The 17,637-nt window shown below is 49.6% G+C and overlaps 1 protein-coding gene and 1 long non-coding RNA gene across 5 annotated transcripts in view; both read left to right on the top strand.

The window, feature by feature from the left end:
• The first annotated feature begins 2,280 nt into the window (after positions 1-2,280).
• LOC311445611 lies at positions 2,281-6,107 on the top strand. Of its 3 annotated transcripts, none has more exons than XR_014698539.1 (2): positions 2,281-2,322; positions 4,986-6,107. It is a non-coding gene; the product is annotated as an uncharacterized lncRNA (long non-coding RNA). The 3 variants fall into 3 exon arrangements; XR_014698540.1 differs by lacking the exon at positions 2,281-2,322 and adding an exon at positions 2,372-2,620; XR_014698541.1 differs by lacking the exon at positions 2,281-2,322 and adding an exon at positions 4,258-4,354.
• A 1,665-nt stretch (positions 6,108-7,772) lies between these two features.
• TOP1 (DNA topoisomerase I) overlaps positions 7,773-17,637 on the top strand; it is a 66,929-nt gene continuing 57,064 nt past the window's right edge. Inside the window, exons 1-2 of one of the 2 annotated variants that reach the window (XM_084538367.1) lie at positions 7,773-8,030; positions 8,676-8,700. In XM_084538367.1, coding sequence (XP_084394493.1) covers positions 7,998-8,030; positions 8,676-8,700 — 58 coding nt within the window. In that variant the 5' untranslated portion in view covers positions 7,773-7,997. Of the gene's footprint in view, positions 8,055-8,675; positions 8,701-17,637 lie in introns of both variants that reach the window. The other variant, XM_084538368.1, reaches the window with a different exon arrangement.

Below are 17,637 nucleotides of genomic sequence, written 5' to 3'. Positions count from 1 at the left end.
TGTTCCATGCTGAATTCAGATGCACCCCCCTGGAGAAGGGCTTAGGAAGTACCTGCTGTCTGTGCCGCAGGTGCTGCCAGCACCTCGGGGCTGCGTGGAGAGAGGCTGGGATGCTGCCTACCCGAGAGCAGAAGCACTGATCCTGCCCCCAGCTGTATCCGTGCCGTGTTACACTCCTGGTTTCCCACGCAAGCACCGGGGCTGCTCACACAGAGCTCCTTGCAGATGCCCAAAGCAGTAACAAAAAGGAAGCACCCTCATCACCGCCAGCAGCCTTCGATTAAATTAAACACCAGTTCAGATAGCTGCTTACCCACGCTGCTGTGCTATCTCCATAGCATCAGAGCTCTCTAAAGCCATGATTTTGTCTGTTTATCCCTTTCTACATAAATATAGATATAGATGTAGATGGCACCGATCCAAGACTCGATCCCCTGGCTGGTTGTGGTCTGTGCTGCCCTGTGTTGCTGACTCTTGGGGACCCAAGGTGCTTCTGGCGGTGGTCGAGGTCCAGGGATTACCCCGCAGGAGTTCCTCCATCCACCCCTCCTTGGCTGCCTTGACACCAGACGTTACAGCACCTTCCCTCCTCGCAGCCTGCCTGCCCCACTCCATACTTTGGTCCAGAAAAAAAAGGTCTGTTTTAAAGGAAAACAGACCATGTTTCTCTCTGGGATGGGGGAGAGAAATGGGAAAGTGAAGCCTGTGAGTTGGGATAAAGACAGTTTATTAAGACAGAAAATAATAATAATAACAACAATAATGATGAGAATAGTACTACTAATAATGATGTGTATGAAACAAGTGATGCACAATGCAATTGCTCACCACCCACTGACCGATGCCCAGCCTAACCGCGAGCAGTCCGGCCCTCCTCCCCCCAGCTAGCCACCCCTCTATATTGTTCAGCATGACCCCAGATGGTACGGAATACCCCTTTGGCCACTTTGGGTCAGCTGTCCTGGGTCTGTCCCCTCCCAGCTCCTGCTGCACCCCCAGCCTGCCCACTGGCAGGACAGAGTGAGAAGCTGAAACGTCCTTGGCTTGGTGTAAGCACTGCTCTGCAACAATTAAAACATCAGGGTGTTATCAGCAGTCTTCGTGTCCTAATCCCAAACATAGCACCCTACCAGCTACTAGGAGGAAAATTAACTCTGTCCTAACTGAAGCCAGGACAGGGGGAATGGGAGGTGTAAGTCTGCAGTTGGGTTCATCTTTCTAACCCCAAGGAGTAATTTCCCACTCATTTCAGCCTCCTCTAGCACGAAGGTGTGCTCACATCAGGTATAATCACTGATCTAATTAAATTGATTTGCTACTGTGTTAAATCAGCGCAGCTATATTGAGCAGATTGGCTCTAAGTTTCTATTCTGCCTCATCATAAAAATCATACTAAATAACATCTTCAAGACATTAGAATTCCAGGAGAAAGTTACGCTTATTATTTAAAATTCAATCTTATTATTCCTGGGATGTAGATTTTTGAAAGGGGCTGTGAAATCCTTGGTGCTGGCAATATTTATCTTGATTTTCTTTTTTTTATGAAGGTCTCTCCAGGACGTGCAAACATTTATTAATGTTCCCAAAGGGTCTAAGGAGTTTATGAATCTAAAACCCACTGAAGGCCACAACTTACTTTTAGAAATGATAATTAAAACATATATATTAGTCCAATAAAAATCACTTTATTTAAAAACTCTGTTTCATGATTGTTTTCATTCATGACTTGAGGTTTACTATTGTTTCCTTATAAAGTACCTTCTCTAGCTCCTTCCTGACAAAGTTACTCTGAAGCAGTTATTTCCACTTGTGGTTCTGCAGGATTTCCTGATTACTCTTACGATTTGGTAGCTGTGTTACAATACTAACATTGCAAGCTATTTTAGGAAATATTTGTGTTCTAGCTAATATCAAGTTAAATTTAAGAAGAGCAATACAAATATTTTTAAATAGAGCTATCTATTTGGATAAAAATGTACAAGTTTGATCAGAATCACTCCAACAGCGGTCTGTTACTTTCCAGTTTAGGGTCAAAGAGCTGAAATAGCAGCTCACTGCATTTTCACACAAGTAGCAGCCTTAACCCCATAATGGGACGGCACAAGGCTTAAACAGAAGCATTTTCCAAACTTCCTATCATCCCAGCATGGCACAGTCTGCAGCCACCACATCCCACTGCAGCATTGCACCCAGGCAGCATGCTCGTGCTGTTCATCAGGCCGATGGGGTTAAGCCTAACAAAAGCCCTGGCTCCTTTGAATCATCCTCAGCTGGTTAGCAGAGGATCCCACGGCTGCATTTCTCACCCCATCACCTGTGCCGGTAAGGAGGCTGCCAGCAGCACTTGTGGGATGAGGAGTTGGAGCACAGCAGGCAGTTTTTACAGCCCCAAAGCCAGGACTCCAGATGGGGACGGGCACTGGGTCTGCCCCCTCAGATATGGCACAGCAGAAACCCTCGAAGCTGCTGTGGGGAGCAGAGGGAGCTGAGATGCCCAGGGGGCTGGGGTGGCCCCCGAACCAGCCCAGGGACTCGCCAGCAGCCCGGTGCACGCAGCGAGGAGCAGAGCTGCCACGCGGTCCTGCCAGCCCACCCGCTGCCACGTGAAAGCAGCAATTTGGTGAGCACGGAAGCTGCCAGCCATTAGTAGGGCCACCTGCCACCTCCTGGCTCGGGGATGAGCTATTTGCAGATCTTTCAGGATTTAAGCTCTGAATGCTCTACTAGCTGAAACCCCTCTGGGAGCAAAGGGAATGTTCCCTGTGGTTTAGGGGCTCTCCTTGAGCTCTCTGGGATGAGATGAGGGCTGGATTCATCGTTGTCCCAGAGCCCCTGGGCTACAGTCTGTGGCACGAGTCTTGGGGTACAAGGGCAATGGTGTGCTGGTATGCAGGAGACTGTGAGCATGGCAGAGTCTGGGAGAATGGGGATTACGGATGCAGAAGCAGGGCAGGGATAGAGAAAGCACATAGGGACTAGGGAAAAACACCTCGGTGGGCTTAAAGGTGGGTCTGTGGTGGTGCCAGCCTCGGCCTCTGCACCTGGGGCCTCACCAGGAGCCTCTGCTGAATTTTCAGCTCTCACTGCTGATCTGAGCAAAGCTTTCCAAGCCCCCATTTCAAAAGCGCTCCCCGGTGCGGCAGGGGCAGGCTCTGGGATGCATCTGGCCTGGTGTGCAGTGATGAGTATCAGAGCTCCCATCGATATTTTGGATGGTTTTCGGCTGCTCAGATCTCCTGGAGCTCAGCCCAGCATTCTTCACGTGGCGCAGCTCCAGAAATGGAAGCACTCCAAGTGAGCAGTTTCTTTCCCAAAATGGGGATTCTTCTTTCCTTTGGATGGAAAATACTACAGACAAGGGAAATATTATCTCATTGTACCATGGAGGAGCACCATTTATTAACTGTGGGTACCAAATTTAACTCGGAGTATTTTTAATAGCAGTTCTGATAGAAATAGAAACGTTTGGACCCTTTCCTTGCAGTATCAGGAATCTGCATCACAGAATTATGTCACTATGTGAGAAATAGCGACCAAAATGGGTTGAGGGAGAAAAAGAGGTGAAACCGGCTAGCCTAAATTCATGAGAAATTAATTCCAGGGATGCAGATTGTTCCTTACCTCAATTATACTTTCAACACAGTGCTCAAAAGGAGACATCCTATTGCCTCCTACACTTGCCATGGTAAGCACATGGTTTTCCTGAGGAATATGTGCACCCAACTGCGTTCAGCATTAGGCGGCAGCAGCCCCAGTCACAGCACATGTACCTGGACTTCGTGTGTGCTGTCAGGAGAAAATGAAATTATTTATTCTTTAGATTATAATCCAAAATCTCTTCTTCCCATTCCATTTTTTATATTGTGTATAATATGACCAACCTTTCTACCACCCGTAGCTCCCCTAATCGAGGCAAATGAGGGCATAATATACGTCAACTGATATCAGCTCTTATTTTGTAACAAATAATTCCCCAGGACATCTGCAAGCCTCTCCCATCCCAGGTGAAACTCAGTAATTAAGACTGACCTTTGCAAGCTCCCACTTACAATGGTATCTGCTGGTTCTGCTTAATTTGCTCCCGTCTTACATCTAAAACTGTGAATAATTGCTGTGGCTTATTAAAGTGTAAAATAAAGAGCTTCCAAAGCATTCAACAGTACATAATAGGTACAAATGTTTTGAGAAGATTCTCCTAATAAAAAGTGAGAGGGGAGCCGTACACCTGACTGCTCCTATTTCGTACAAGTGTCACTTTGTTCTACTGACAGCAGGGTTCAAGGATTACGCTGGTCTGGAATCCTTCTCATCAGGCAGGTCTCTCTGGCTGTGAAAAAAAATGTAGACTAGCAATGTAAGTAGGCAAACCACAGCCTTTACAGTGGAGCTAAAACTCAAATCACAACGGGCTTCTGAAGATGGGATTTTAGGGTTTAAATCTGTTTTGTAACTGGTCTTTTGTTAGTTCTCCATTGGCAGAATGAACTTGTTTTGTATTTGGAAGCTTTTTGTATTATTATTTTTTTTTCCCCTAAAACATTAGTGCTAGAAACTTGTTAGAGGGAGCCGCAAAAGCTGAGATTCTTATGAAGTAACATCATAGAAGACAAAATAAGCAAGCTTAAATATCTTGGGACTGCTAAAAAACGGGGGAGTTGGCAATATTGCGCGCCTCCTCCTGCACTCTGAAGGACGGTCATAGACATGACTATTATGACTATTGCTATCAAACTATCAGGACAAGTACTTTATTTACTTATAAAATCTGCTTCACAGTGAAACTTAAAAAACAGTATATACATGTAGTAAAGTTGAATATAAAAGAACTAACTGAATGAACACTACATCGATGTCTTCACGTGAGGCTGAAAACAAGGCAGTGACTTGGGAAAAGGGCTTCAAAGGATCCAGGGATTTGGATACACAGGTTTTGTGTCCTGTATAGGTCCTAGAGCCTCCCACTTGTTTTTACCTTCCATTTCCAGGTCTGAAACATCACAGCCTGAGCTGTTCTATGTGCTGTGGTGTTCCCTCCCCCTGTTGGCTGGTGACCTACTTGGAGCAGCGACGTGCTGCTGAACGGCCGCAGCTGCACCATCTCCATGCCCAGGCCTGGCCAAGGTGACGAGCTGCAGTGCTGCCACCTGCTCTCCCAGATGGATGCTGGCAAGCAGAGGACCAGGCGGGACTCAGCTCCTGCTGCCTCCTGCTCTGGCCTGAGCACCACGATAGCATGGAGCCTGTGCTGGCTGTGGTGCTCAGGGAAGGCAGGAGCCCTGGAAGCAGCTCCCAGCTGGAATGGGTTCCTGCTTCTCTCAGATCCTGCAAGTGTAGCTCTGTGCGCTCTTTGGGATGACCTTTTCCAGCAGAAGTGGAGGATGAAGCGCCCTACAAAGTCACAGCATGGATGCAGGCCTGGTCTGGAAAGCAGATTTCCATGCACAGAAGCGAGGATTTGGGCTGGAGCAAGCCACAGGATCCCATCCTGACAAAGAATCGTGTCAGCCTCAAATCTGGTCAGGAAAAAGGCACCCACCTCTCTCCTAAAATGTGTGCCCTGAGCCTGAACACAGCAAGAAGCCCCAAGTGCACCAAATAAATCAAAGCTCACAATTCACCAGGACCAAGAAGCGGAGGCTTTCCTACAGCTTTTATATGCAGGATGATTTACGATTTAATTTAAACGTGCCATTTCCAGCTGTTTCGTTTTGCAAGCAATCACCTAGGCTACATTAACCTGATGGTGACGTACTGCTGTCCCGGGGAGCCCTCAGAGAGACAGAGTGAGACCACAGCGCTCAGAGCTGTGAATTTTCCCGTTTATCTTGGCGGGGGTGAACACGATTTTGCCAGCGAAGCAGGTCCACACACCTCCAGTGTGTCATTGCCAGCCTCTGCTGTCAAAAGGGCTGGCTGTACAGCAGTGTGTCTTCTGTGGGCTGTTCCCTTCCTTCGCTTAGAGCCTCCCACCATCGAGGGTTGTGAGCTGTGAAGGGGGTGAGGGAAGGTGCTGCAGTTCTGTTGGAGCATCACAGAGCAGGTTATAGGTTTGGAAGGGGGCTGTGAGGTGTTATAGGGGGCTGTGGGGGGTGTTACGCTTCGATACACCTCTGAACAAGTTCTAATTCTCCCTGCCTCTTGGGTTCTGCCAGGGGAATGGTGGCGGGGCAGCGGCTTCTCACAGGCTCTGGTCAGACCTTCAGGTGACCCTGTGGGACACTGTGGTCGTTATCAGGACCTGAGCTCGCAAACTGGGCAGCTCCCTTCACAGGCAGAGCTCGACTGGCTGGGTCCACATACAAGGTGTGTGGCCTCCCGTGCCGCTTTGGAGGCTCCCTTCTGCAACCAGAAGTGCGCTCAGAAATGCGTTGAAGATGGCAGCTGCTGGAAGAGGTGGTGAGCCTTCCCTCTGACCGGCGTTGCGGCAGCTCCCTTTCTTACAAGGCCTCCTGAGCAAGGCTTCTCGGGGGGCTGGAGATATGTAATCTTTAACAAAAAAATACTGCTTCAGAAGAAAGGGCTTTTAGGAATTTCCAGTGCCCAGCTCTGGACGTGCCAGCCCGCTCCCATGCTGTCCCCCACCACGAAGCTCAGGCTGTGCAGCTCTGCCCAGCAGTGAACCTCTGGCTGCTCCAGGAGCCTCCTCTCATCCCGTTCTTGTGAGCTGGGGGCAAGCACCTCTTCGCACAGGAGAGGTGTCTGGAGCAGCCTTTTGACTATGTTTATATTTAAAAATCTAACAGTGACTAAAGCAGTTTGCATAATAAACAGCTCTACAGCCAGAAATATTTGTCTGCTCTGGTTAAAAAAAGGAAGTCCTCAGATCCTCTTCTGAAGACTGCAAGAAAGTGACAGAGTTTTCCCTTTGTGGCACATAAATATGCAGCGCAAATAGGTGGCTGCTGTCCCTGTTACATTTTGATGTATCTCTTCAGATAACCTGGCAGGGCTGGATTACTTTAGCGTCAAACCAAATCTCTGCTTGCGTGTGGAAGCGGAGGAAAAGTGCAGGGGGGAAGCTCCGAGACCGGGGGCAGCCCTGGGAGCCATGAACAGGCCGCGGGCACCGAACCTGTCACACAGCAGAGCGAAAGGAAACCCCAGAACAGGAGCAATGTCCTCTGACGGGGCTGGGCTGGGGGTTATGGGGCTGGGTTATTGTGGGAATGTCCGTGCTTTGTACAGCTACAAGAAAATGAAGCTTTTGTTGTCTTTTTACACTCAGTTTCCTCACAGGAGGAAAAATTAAAAGCCCTGTTCGTACTGGGGAGAAAAAAAAATAAATAAAAAGAAAAATAAAACTGTTGGCTGATCCCTTTTAAAAAGCAGGAGCCGCTGAGGGGCCGCCCCACACCTCCCCCCCACCGCCCGGCGCCGCCATGTTCCCCTGCCCGCGCGGGGCGGGGCCAGCGCCGGGGGGCGGGGCCCGGCATGCAAAGAGAGCCCTGCAGGGGTGGGGCGGGGCGCATGCGCAGCGGGGGAAGGGGCTCTTACACAATGCCGCGGGTTCGTCCGGCGGCGGGGAGGGGCGTGGCGGAGCATGCAAATGAAGGGCAGCTCGCGCGGCGCGATTGGAGGAGAGGAAGGAAGGGGGCGGGGCCGGATATGTAAAAATCCCTGAGGGAGGGGGCGGGCGAGTCGGCGGCGTTCGGAGGGAGCGTAAAGACGGCGGCGGGGGGGGCGTGGCCTGTATGTAAATACACCCGGCGGGAGGCGGGGTTTGTATGCAAATGACAGAGCCGCCGTTTCCTGGCGCCCGCCCCGGCGTTCTGTCTAACGCTGCCTCGGCCCCGCCCCTTGGGTAAAAGGCTCCGCGGCTGCGCAGTGCGCCGAAAGTCGGACTTAGCGTCTGTTACACAACGGCTGGGCAGCCAGGGGCTGCGCTCTCGGCGCGTCCCCGCTCCGCGCGTCCCCGGCGGCTCGGCTCGGCTCGGCTCGGCTCCGCTCCCTTCCTCCCTCCGCTCCTGCTCCGCTCCGACCCTCCCGCACCCTCCGGCATGAGCGGGGACCAGCTGCACAACGATTCCCAGGTGAGCGCCCCCGCACCGCCCCCCGTGCCCCGGGGGGTCCCCAACCCCTCGCCGCCCTTTTGGGGGGGGTCCCTGCAGACCCCCCCCTCCCCGCTGCCCCCCTTTCAGCGCTGGGGTTCGCGGCCCGGTGCTGCCCCCTGCCTGCCCCCCCGGGGGGTGACCCATGGGGCTGGGGTGAGCCCTGTCAAGCCGGCCTGGCCCCCCCAGACCCCTCGTTGAGCCCCCCCTGGGGACGGGTCCCCGCTGAGCAGCGGGCTGGGGGCTGGGGGGCGGCGGGGAGAGGGGCAGGGGGCGGCGGGGAGACCCCCACATCCCCCCTATTACCCCCAATCCCCCCCATCATCCCCATCCCGGGGTGGTTTTTTATTTTTTATTTATTTTATTTTTTTCTGGGGGGGGGGGTCCCCGCCGTGAAGGACACCTCGGGCACGGCGCTGCTCGCGGGGTCATTGAATTCCCTTAAAAAAATCAGAAAGGGGAGGAGGGAGGAATCGGGGATGAAGGTGGTGGTTTGGGGGGGGGGGGTGAATTAAAAGGCGGGGGGGGGGAGGAATTAAAGGGGGGGGTACACGGGGGGGTAGGGGGGCTGCCCCCCTGCCGGGACGGCTGTTTTCACGGGCTCTCCGTTGTCTCCTCTCCCCGCAGATCGAGGCGGATTTCCGAGCCAACGGTGAGTGAGCGAGGCGGCCCGGCCCGGCCACAGCCACACGCAGCCACACACAGACATGGCGTCCCAGAGACTAAGTCCCGGCTCCGCGCTCCCCGGCCCCATTGTTCCCATCCAGCCGCCCCCGGAGCCCCCTTCCCGGCCCCCCCGGCCCCCCACCGCCCCCCCAGCCCCTAGCGGGGGCACCGCCGGCCCCCCAGGGCTCCTCTCAACCCCCTCGGAGCCGTTTTTAGGCCCCGATTCCTCGCTGGAAAGTCGCCTTGTCGACGGTCGGGACTTAGTCTCTGCGCCATTTTCTTTTTTTTCCTCCTCGCTTTGCTGTGTGGCTTTCGGCTCCTTCTCCTCCTCCTCCTCTTCCTCCGCCTCCTCCTCAGCCGCCCTCCTGCCGGGGAGCCGGCCCCAGCCCCTGCTCGGGAAAGCCGAGGGGGTTTTATTTATTTTGGGGGTTAAATAAATCCCCGAGCCGTTTTTATCGCTCCTTCCCTTCCCCCCCCCCCCAACCCCCCCCCTCCGGCCCTGTTCCTTTCAGGGAATCCCTCCCTCCCTTCCCCTAAAATGAAAGGTGATTGCAACATGTTGCTCCTCAGCAGGATCTGCTGCATCCATTTTATGAACACCCCCTGCTCCTCTCCTGCCCTGCCAACTGATGGGACTTTACCTTGCTGGGTGGGGCTTTTTAATTAAAATAAAAACCCGCGGTGGGATTGGGGAAAAAAAATAATAATAAAAGAAAAAAGCAACACAAGCAGTGCAGACGATTCCAGAAAGGTAGACAGCATCGCTTCCCAAAGTTTGCACGCTGTAACTGTTCATTTCATTTAGAAACACTGTAGGAGTCATGTGATTTTATTTATTTATTTTTATATATACATATATCGGCCTGTTATTTATATTCCTACATATTCCTACAAATTGCCCACTAAACCTCATGGCTCCTGCCTTTTCTGGCTGTTCATTAATTTTTCCAGGATGCTGAGCGATTGCAACCCCCTCCCCGTGCCATTTAGTGCCAAACCAAAGGGTTTGAGCAAGGAGGGGGGAACTGGCAGGGCCCGACCTACCTTTGTGTGCCTGTGTTGTTGTCATGCTCTTTGGGATGTTTGAGGAACTCTGAGCTCTCCCCTGAACAGTAGAGGACAAAAAAATGATGAAGACGGCTTTGCTTTACTCAGTGCTCTCTTATAACAATATTTAGCATGCTTTTCCGGGCAGTGCCCATGTGCCCCGGTTGCTTTGTAGGCTAATGTGTGTAAATATTTACAAATCTACGTTTGTCTGCACCTTTCCTTCTGTCCATTCATCGGAATGTGATTGTCTGTGTGCAGTTGGAGCGTGCAGTAGTTTTTGAACTTTATTCCCATTCTGATGGGAAATATAGCAAATCTCTAGGAGTAAATTTTAGCAGGAAGAAAAAGGCCAAGTGGATTTCCCAAGAAGTGCAGTAGGAACTCTTGAAGCAACTTAAATACAAGCATGTATTTGAATACTTGTAGCCTTTTTATGCTGGGAAATATTTGCCTCGCGATCATTTCTATTTAGGGAAAAGTACTCCCTGGAAAGCTTCAGTTACTTGCTGATTTACATAGGGGAGATGATGCACGTTCGACCCTTCCCCTTCAGCTTCCAGTGAAGCTCTTTGAGGATTTTCTCTCCTCTGTTATGACCACGGGCTGTGTTATTCTTACAGGGTTTTAGGCATTCAGTGCTTAAAACTCCCCCCGTTTTGATTTCTACCGTGTGTTGGAAGAATTCAGGACGCAAATTTAAAGTAAGGTACCTTGATGTAAAAACTGAATTCCTGGTAAATCGAACACACGCAGCAATATTTGTACCAGCGTAGGTATCAGCACCCTTTTCCTCTTATTGAAATTATTTTTATGGCTGTCACGAAACATTGTGGCCGCTCAGAGGTCCCAAAAATCCGAAATCCTCTTCAGTGGTGAAAGGTGCGTGTAACCCTGTTAGTCCTGTTAGGAGAATAATGCCGAATGGTCGCTGTCCTCCCTGACCTTGTGACCAGGACTGATCTTCCTGAAAACCTGTCACCTCCGCTTGTGCTGCGGCTTGTTTCCTCCACCCAGGAGTTCTTTGCACTTCTGTGTTGGGAATTGTCACGCATGGCCTGAGAAAAGCAGCTCTGGCTTAGGCATAGCGGCGAGGCTCTGGCTCTTATTCTAGTTTTCATCCTATTTAGTGGCAAAGGGGGGAAGTGGGTGGTGGGAATCTCAAGTACGTTTTCTTTTAAGAATTGGTTTGTGCTTCGGTTATTGTCAGACAGCTCGGAACAGCAGAGGCCAAGTCTCCTTTTAGGCTGCTTTCACATCTTCACATTTGGGGAAAGGGAAGTTTTTCTGAGGGCTAATCCAAACTGTTGAATTACAGCAGTGAACGTTTTCATTAACAAAAAGTGCTTTGGGTGACTTCTGATTAGTGTATCAGTCATAGGGCAACTTAAGCACTTGAAAGCTTCCTGTTGTTACAAATGTCTTTCGTATTTAGGTCAGGGGACATGCTGCCTTCCCCGCCATCACACAAGTTGTTGCAGCCGAAGCTGGGTGGGTGGAGGTGGATCTGCCAGCTGATTGCAGGTCACAGAGAGGAGCCTGCTGGCTGTAGCAAAGAACTTGGATCTTGTTACGGACCGGTTTCATTGATAGCAGGATACTATTAGGTATGAGAGAGGATGCCACTTGTAAATACGTGTTCTTGGCTATTTCTTGACATCGAATCGCCAGATCCCTCTGGCTACTCTAAGCAAGAGTGTCCTGGGCAAATTCCAGCTTGGGTAATTGCATTCCATCTCGATATCCAGATTCCCCCTCCTGTTTAATTTGGCCATAGCGGGTAATTTTTTTCACCTTAACTGTATTTTTAGTGGCGGTACACACTGCAAAGAATTTTCCATGTGCAGCCCTAGCGGTGGCTGTTTGCAAACCATCCCGCGAACAATATTGTGCTGAAACAGTAGGTCTTTTTTGCAAGTAACATCCTACAGTCTTCAGCATGCAAGAAGGGAAGCAGCGGTCTAAACCTGTCATTTCCAAGAACAGCGTGGTCATTGGAAATGACCCCTTCTCCACAGCTGTGAATGTTGAGTCATAACCATGTACCCTGGAGTACAGAAGAGATTCTGAAATTTTTTTCCTCACTTGGTGAATTTGAGATCGCTTCAGATGTAAAACCTGCTTGGATTCTGTTTAGTTTAGCTGTAAGAGCTTTATTGCTAAGGTTGAATATAACAGCTTCTTGCCCCTGAGGACAACCTTGAGACTGAAAGGAATTTATCTTAACTTTCAGTTCTCCTATTATGCTTGTGGAGTGCTGTAGATAAAACTTATTTTTGGTTGCAAAATGATCAAATTCAAGGCGAAGGCTCCTAAACTGCAGTAACTGCTGCAAGTGCCATGGCTGTTTGTCAGCCTGCCGGCAGAGCTGCTGTAAGATCCAGCACTTTTTTAAAATCCAGCACTCTCCTAGGTAGGAAGGGAAGGCATTACCCGAAGTGAAGAAAGATGACTTGACCAACGATGATAAGATAGAATTTGCAACCATTAAGAGCATGTTAACAGGAGTCATGTGTGAATTTGATTGTCTGTCTAGAAGTCGTCACGTGGAAGTCAAGCGTGTTTGAGTGGGAGGCTCGCTTTAATTGTGATTTTGGGACTGGGGTGGTGGTGGGTCCTTTCTGCTCCAGCTTGTGCTGCGTATCAGAAACTGGCAGGTTTTTCTGTTGTCCTGAATGCTTGTATGGCACCTCTGTATGTCAGGGTGAAGACGTGAAGGGGAGTGAGCAAGAGGGAAGTGTAGTTTAAATAGCCAGGGTGCTGAACAAATGCCTTACAAGTTAGGGTATTTCAGCACCCTTGTGTTCTGCATTAAATTCACATTTCCTTTACAATGACAGAGCTGGGCACACAAAAGGTGGGGATGGCTTAAATGCTGACAGGCTGAACACCGACACAGCAGAGGTCCTGAAGGTTTTTCGGTGGTTGGGAACCAATCTGCTGGAGCCCTGGTTTGTTCTTGCTCCCCTCTGCCTCGCTGGTGCCTTCTGGCTGGGCAGGAGGATTTTTGGAAGGAGAGCAGGGTCACATCTGCTGGCTCTGTGTACCTTAGAGCTGCTGCAGAGCCACAGTACCAAACAAACCTCCTGAAGTTAGGAAGCTCGAAGGTAAACTCTTGTGCTCTATCCCTGCACACATCAGGGCGAAAGCGTCTCCTAAGTTCCCTGGGAGCGTGATGTCATCGGCGCTTTTAAATGTCAAACGTTTGGCCAGGGATCCACCATACAAAAGGTAGCTAATGGTATTTAGCAGCAGATTGATATCTCCACGGAAATTTTCCTTTCCCTTTTTTGTGCTACGTTCCTTAGGACGCACGTTTCCATGTAACTCGTTCCTTCCAACACAAGCCTCGAACCCGCCTGAGCCAGCTCTGGGAGCAGTGCTGCCCACAGCCGGTCCTCAGAGCAACACTCGAGGCAGTTTTAAACCTGAAACTTTAAATCTGAAAAGTATTTCGTGTCAGACCCTGATCCTTGCAAGGTTTTTAATGTGTTTTTGTGTGTGTGCGTGTGTGTTTTAGCATTGGTTTGTAGCATCTCCAGCAATCTTTTGCCAGGACTGTAGGACATAACAGTGCAGCTTTCCTACAGGAGTCCCCGAGATGCTGGCAGTGAGGGTACCCTGCAGTAAGCTGATCATTTCTGACACGTCTCAGAAAGGCAGACTGCAGGGAGACCTTGTGAAATGTAAATAAAAATACTGCTGGTAAGCTGCTCTCGCCTATCATGCTCTGCCTGAGTTGTTTGCATGTATTTTCCCAGCAGTAGCATCAGAAGGGCTCTGCAAAGACCTGGAGGTCTGGTGTGTTAATTGTGCCGACACGTTCAGTGTTTGGTTTAGGACTTAATGGGTGTCTTATGGGAGTGGGGAGTTGAACGCATTTCTTATCTGCGGCCAACTTTTGTTTTTGTTAAAACTCAGCAGAATTACCTAAATGTGCTGGAAGATGTGTTTTGAGGGTTAATGGCCTGTGTGCTTTCTGTGTTCGCATTCTCTTAAGATGTTTTTCCTTTTACTGCAGTATTAAGCAATATTCCTATCGGGGCTGCTTTGTTTACTTTGTAAAACATGAAAAAAATTTAACCAAGGAACCAATATTTATGTAAAAGTGTGGCTTTTTACATGGCTTTATGTAAACTAGGCACACGGCTCATAAGCATAATCGAACAAATTCAGATTTAATTTCATTTTACAACTGTGATTTCAGGTATTTGTTGGATAGTTCATTGAATTCCATCCTCCTGAGTTGTGCTGTCAGCAGAAACTGCAATAATATGTAATTATAGCAAGTACTTAACATCTCATTGACTCAAATTCCTCTGTTAATGATTTCACTGGATTCCTGTTAAAGTCATACCTGCTGAAATAGCACAAGTCACTGCCCTCTTAGAGAGACTCGGGGTCAGATTCTTACCAATGGTGTAAATTGCTGTGATCCCACTAAAATCAGCGGTGTCCTGCCATTATACCTGCTCCTTTGTTGTTGCACCGGAGGGATGGGCTTTAATGATACAATGACTTCTTTATGAAAAGGATAATTTACCTTAAGAAATCAGCGCAGATTTCTTTCTGCACATGTTCAAGATAGGATAGTTTCTCTTTCAAGTCTGCTTGAGCTGGCTGGGCTAGTAAAATTCCTGATATCCTTGTAAGACATGCAGTCATTCAGAAATATTTATTGCCTTATTAAACTGAATTGCCTTCGCAGCTGCTAGTTTTATGGAAACTGCCCCAAGTTTTATATAAAACCTCACACTGAAACATGAGAGCAAAATGCTAGTTAGCACTGTGTATTCTGCTCCTGCCCCTGTTTTTAAAGGAGTTGTAGGTGCCCAAATCTGAGAGAGGATCCTCGTAGTGGGAGGCGGTGTGTATCACCTTGCTTTCCTGAGGCTGTTTTCTTCGACCGAGGCAGCGTCAGATGACAAATAAGCCCAGCCATGCCTTCTCCCTGCATGACTATCAGTTCTGAGCTGTTTAGCACCGTCAGCATTTAAATATGTATCATCATTAGACTTGAGAATGCTTTCTCCCCTTAAATGAACAAGAGGAGGGCAGGGACTTGCTGGTATTCCAGCAGCGCGTGAGTTTGTTGCTGACCTGTGCTTCTGAAAGAGCAGCTGAAAATCACGGCTTAGAAACAAGTCTTCAGCACAGCGGGATGAATCCTCCTGAACGGTATTCCCGGTTGCTGCTGCCCTTCCTCTCTTGCTAAATGCCTGCTCCAGGGAGCTCCCGCTCTGGCTGGTTTAACACGGCAGTTCCTACGGTGCTGAAGTGCTCCTGGGCAGAGCCTTTCCTGCTCTTCCCCAGGTCTGCAGGGCTGAAACGTTTCTTAGCGCAGTATTTGTTCAAAATGTCCTTGCTGACACAGATACTAAGTATTTCCGGTGGGTTTATTGAGTTTATAATTACAAATCTTTTCAATGGCAGCTTTTTAAACTGATAATGGTAAGGAGAGAGCTGCAGGAACACCTCCTGGTGTCACAGAGGTGGGACACTCAGAAAGTGACGTGAAGAGAAGGGGTGAGGCTACTCTTGTGCTCCACGGGGTATGAAGAGCAGTTGTTGGTTGCTGTTGGCCTTAGGAACATGAGCGTTATGCATATTATTCTTTTCAAATTGAAATTTGCTTCCTAAAATTGGCCTCAGCTGATGAACAAGTGAGAGCTGCAGACCTGAGACTGAAAGCAGAGAGAACAGAGCCGCAGTCAGTCCCGAAACTCGTTCCTTTGTAGCACCTGCCTAACATCAATGGTGCTCAAACTTCTTTGAGGTAAAAGTAGCATTTTGTTAAACCTCAGTCTGCGTTAACAGTGTCAGCAGAGATGCAGGTGTGAAATGTTCCAGTCCTTGCAATGAGCAATGCTCTGGGAGATCCTCCAGCACAACCGGTGCTCCTGATGCTCGTGGGGAAGTGGGAGACCTCAGCAATTAGTTCCTGTTAACTACTACTAACAGAGACGGAGCTCTGCAGTGAGGGAAGGTGAGCGGAGAAGGGATTGCACCTTGAAAAAGAACCACCTCGTACGTCTGTGAGATCTGTTGCAAAGTTGTACTGACATTTCCTACACTCTTGTGCCGTTTTGTCTGTTAGAACAACACAACTGAGTGTGGAAAAAGGAATGGATGGGTAAGGTTTGTGAAAACTACACTTCATACCGTTGCTCCACTCGGGGGGAGTTTCCTTTGTTCCTGGCTGTTAGCTCCAGCCCAGCAGCTTCACGTGATGCTGGTGGCTGGAGTAGTCCAGCGCAGGCAGTTTGCTTGCACTGACAACTGCTCCGCGTTGTCCAGCCACCAGTTCCCACCCCAAAGCAGTCACGAGGACGGACAGGACAGCACTGAGCGTGCTTTGCTCCTGTCAGGGAAAACTTTGGAGATAGGGGCTGGAAAACGTCTGAAATACGTGTCTGGATGGGATGGGGGCAGTGCAGGCTCAAATATGGGAGGCATGGCAGGAAGGCTGGTGCAGGTACTTGTCACTCAGCTTCAGCAGACAGTGCATCAGCAAGACAAACAAGGTGTCTCCACCTAAAGCACCTAAATCGTCTCTTGGGTTTGAAGGCCACAACCCCTGAAACTGGGATGGTTGTGGGGTGAACAGCGGCAGCGTTGGGCCATTGGGAAACTGCCTTGTAAGAAGGATCCTGCCAGGCTCTTAAAGCCAAAAGGTGCTTCTCACAAAGCTGCTGATCAGCAGATCTTCTGGGCTTCTCTATCGATATTTTGGAAATGACTGCACTTGTTCATGTTCACGAGCTCACCATATGTTTTGTGCAGTTGTGAGCTGTGGGGGTGTGCGTCTGTATTTTTATCTCATACCTTCATCAGTGAGAAGGGGTTTTTAAGGAGCGTTACAAAAACAGCAGCTTCTGAGCATGGCAGAGCGCTGAGCTGTGTGGTGCCCACCAAACGACGGAGATCAGCTCCTTTTAATGGTGCCCTGCGTGGATGGGCTGCCTGTGCCAGACAGACGGACACACGGCACAGCGTGGAGCTGGGTGGCCCTGCACTCGCTCTGTCTTCCCCTGGCTGACGAGGGATTGATTTCTGCCACAGGAAAGCTTGGACTGTACTCATAGCTTTGCTGAAATGTTGTGATCAGGCTGTGCAGCTTGCTTTTGGCTGGGTCGCATCTGTGTCCGTTCGAGAGGAGCTGTGGTGAGGACACGTTGGCTGCGTCCCCTCAGCTGTGCCCTACAGCTGCCGTGGTCTGCTACAGACACAACGTTTTGGCACACGGTGCAGCTCTCTTTGGGGGAAGACTGCTCCCATTCTCAGTGCAACCATAATTCGGATTCCTCAAAATGTCCCTTTCTCCCGTAAAGCCATTTTTCAAAGATTTCCTACAAAATAAGATGCTGGTGACTTCTACTTAGTTGCTGCTGAGTCTGAAGTCCCTCAGTCATTTGCAGCATCACAGTGATCTTTGCAGCGAGCATCTGGGAGCTCGCTAGTAAAGAATCCTGCAGTGTGAGGGAGCAAATGATGGGGAGAAATGAAATACGAGGACTCACGTTCAACACGGGTAAGACTGCGTGCGGCTTGTCCGTCTGAAACCCGCTGGGTTAACGCCTGAGCATTGTTCAGCAGCTCTGGAATGAGCTTCCCAAGTGCTTTGTAATTCCCAAAGCCTTGGGCTCGCTGCACTGCTCAGCAGATACTGCATGGGGCTGGAAGTTGTCTCGTCCCCATCCAAGTGTCTGTCATCCTGCTGCAGCTGGAAGATTTGTGTGGCGGTGCCCAAATGGAACAGTGTTAACAACTCTTTCAAGACTTTTTTTTTAAATCGAGCAGGGATATGCCTTCGTGGTAAGAAGTCAAGAAAATAATTAGTAAGAACAGAGTAATGCCCAAGCACAGGTAGCTTTTT

This window comes from Aythya ferina (assembly GCF_964211825.1).
Source record: "Aythya ferina genome assembly, chromosome: 16".
In the NCBI taxonomy this organism is placed as follows: domain Eukaryota; kingdom Metazoa; phylum Chordata; class Aves; order Anseriformes; family Anatidae; genus Aythya; species Aythya ferina.
This window is presented reverse-complemented; position numbering and strand designations above follow the sequence as displayed.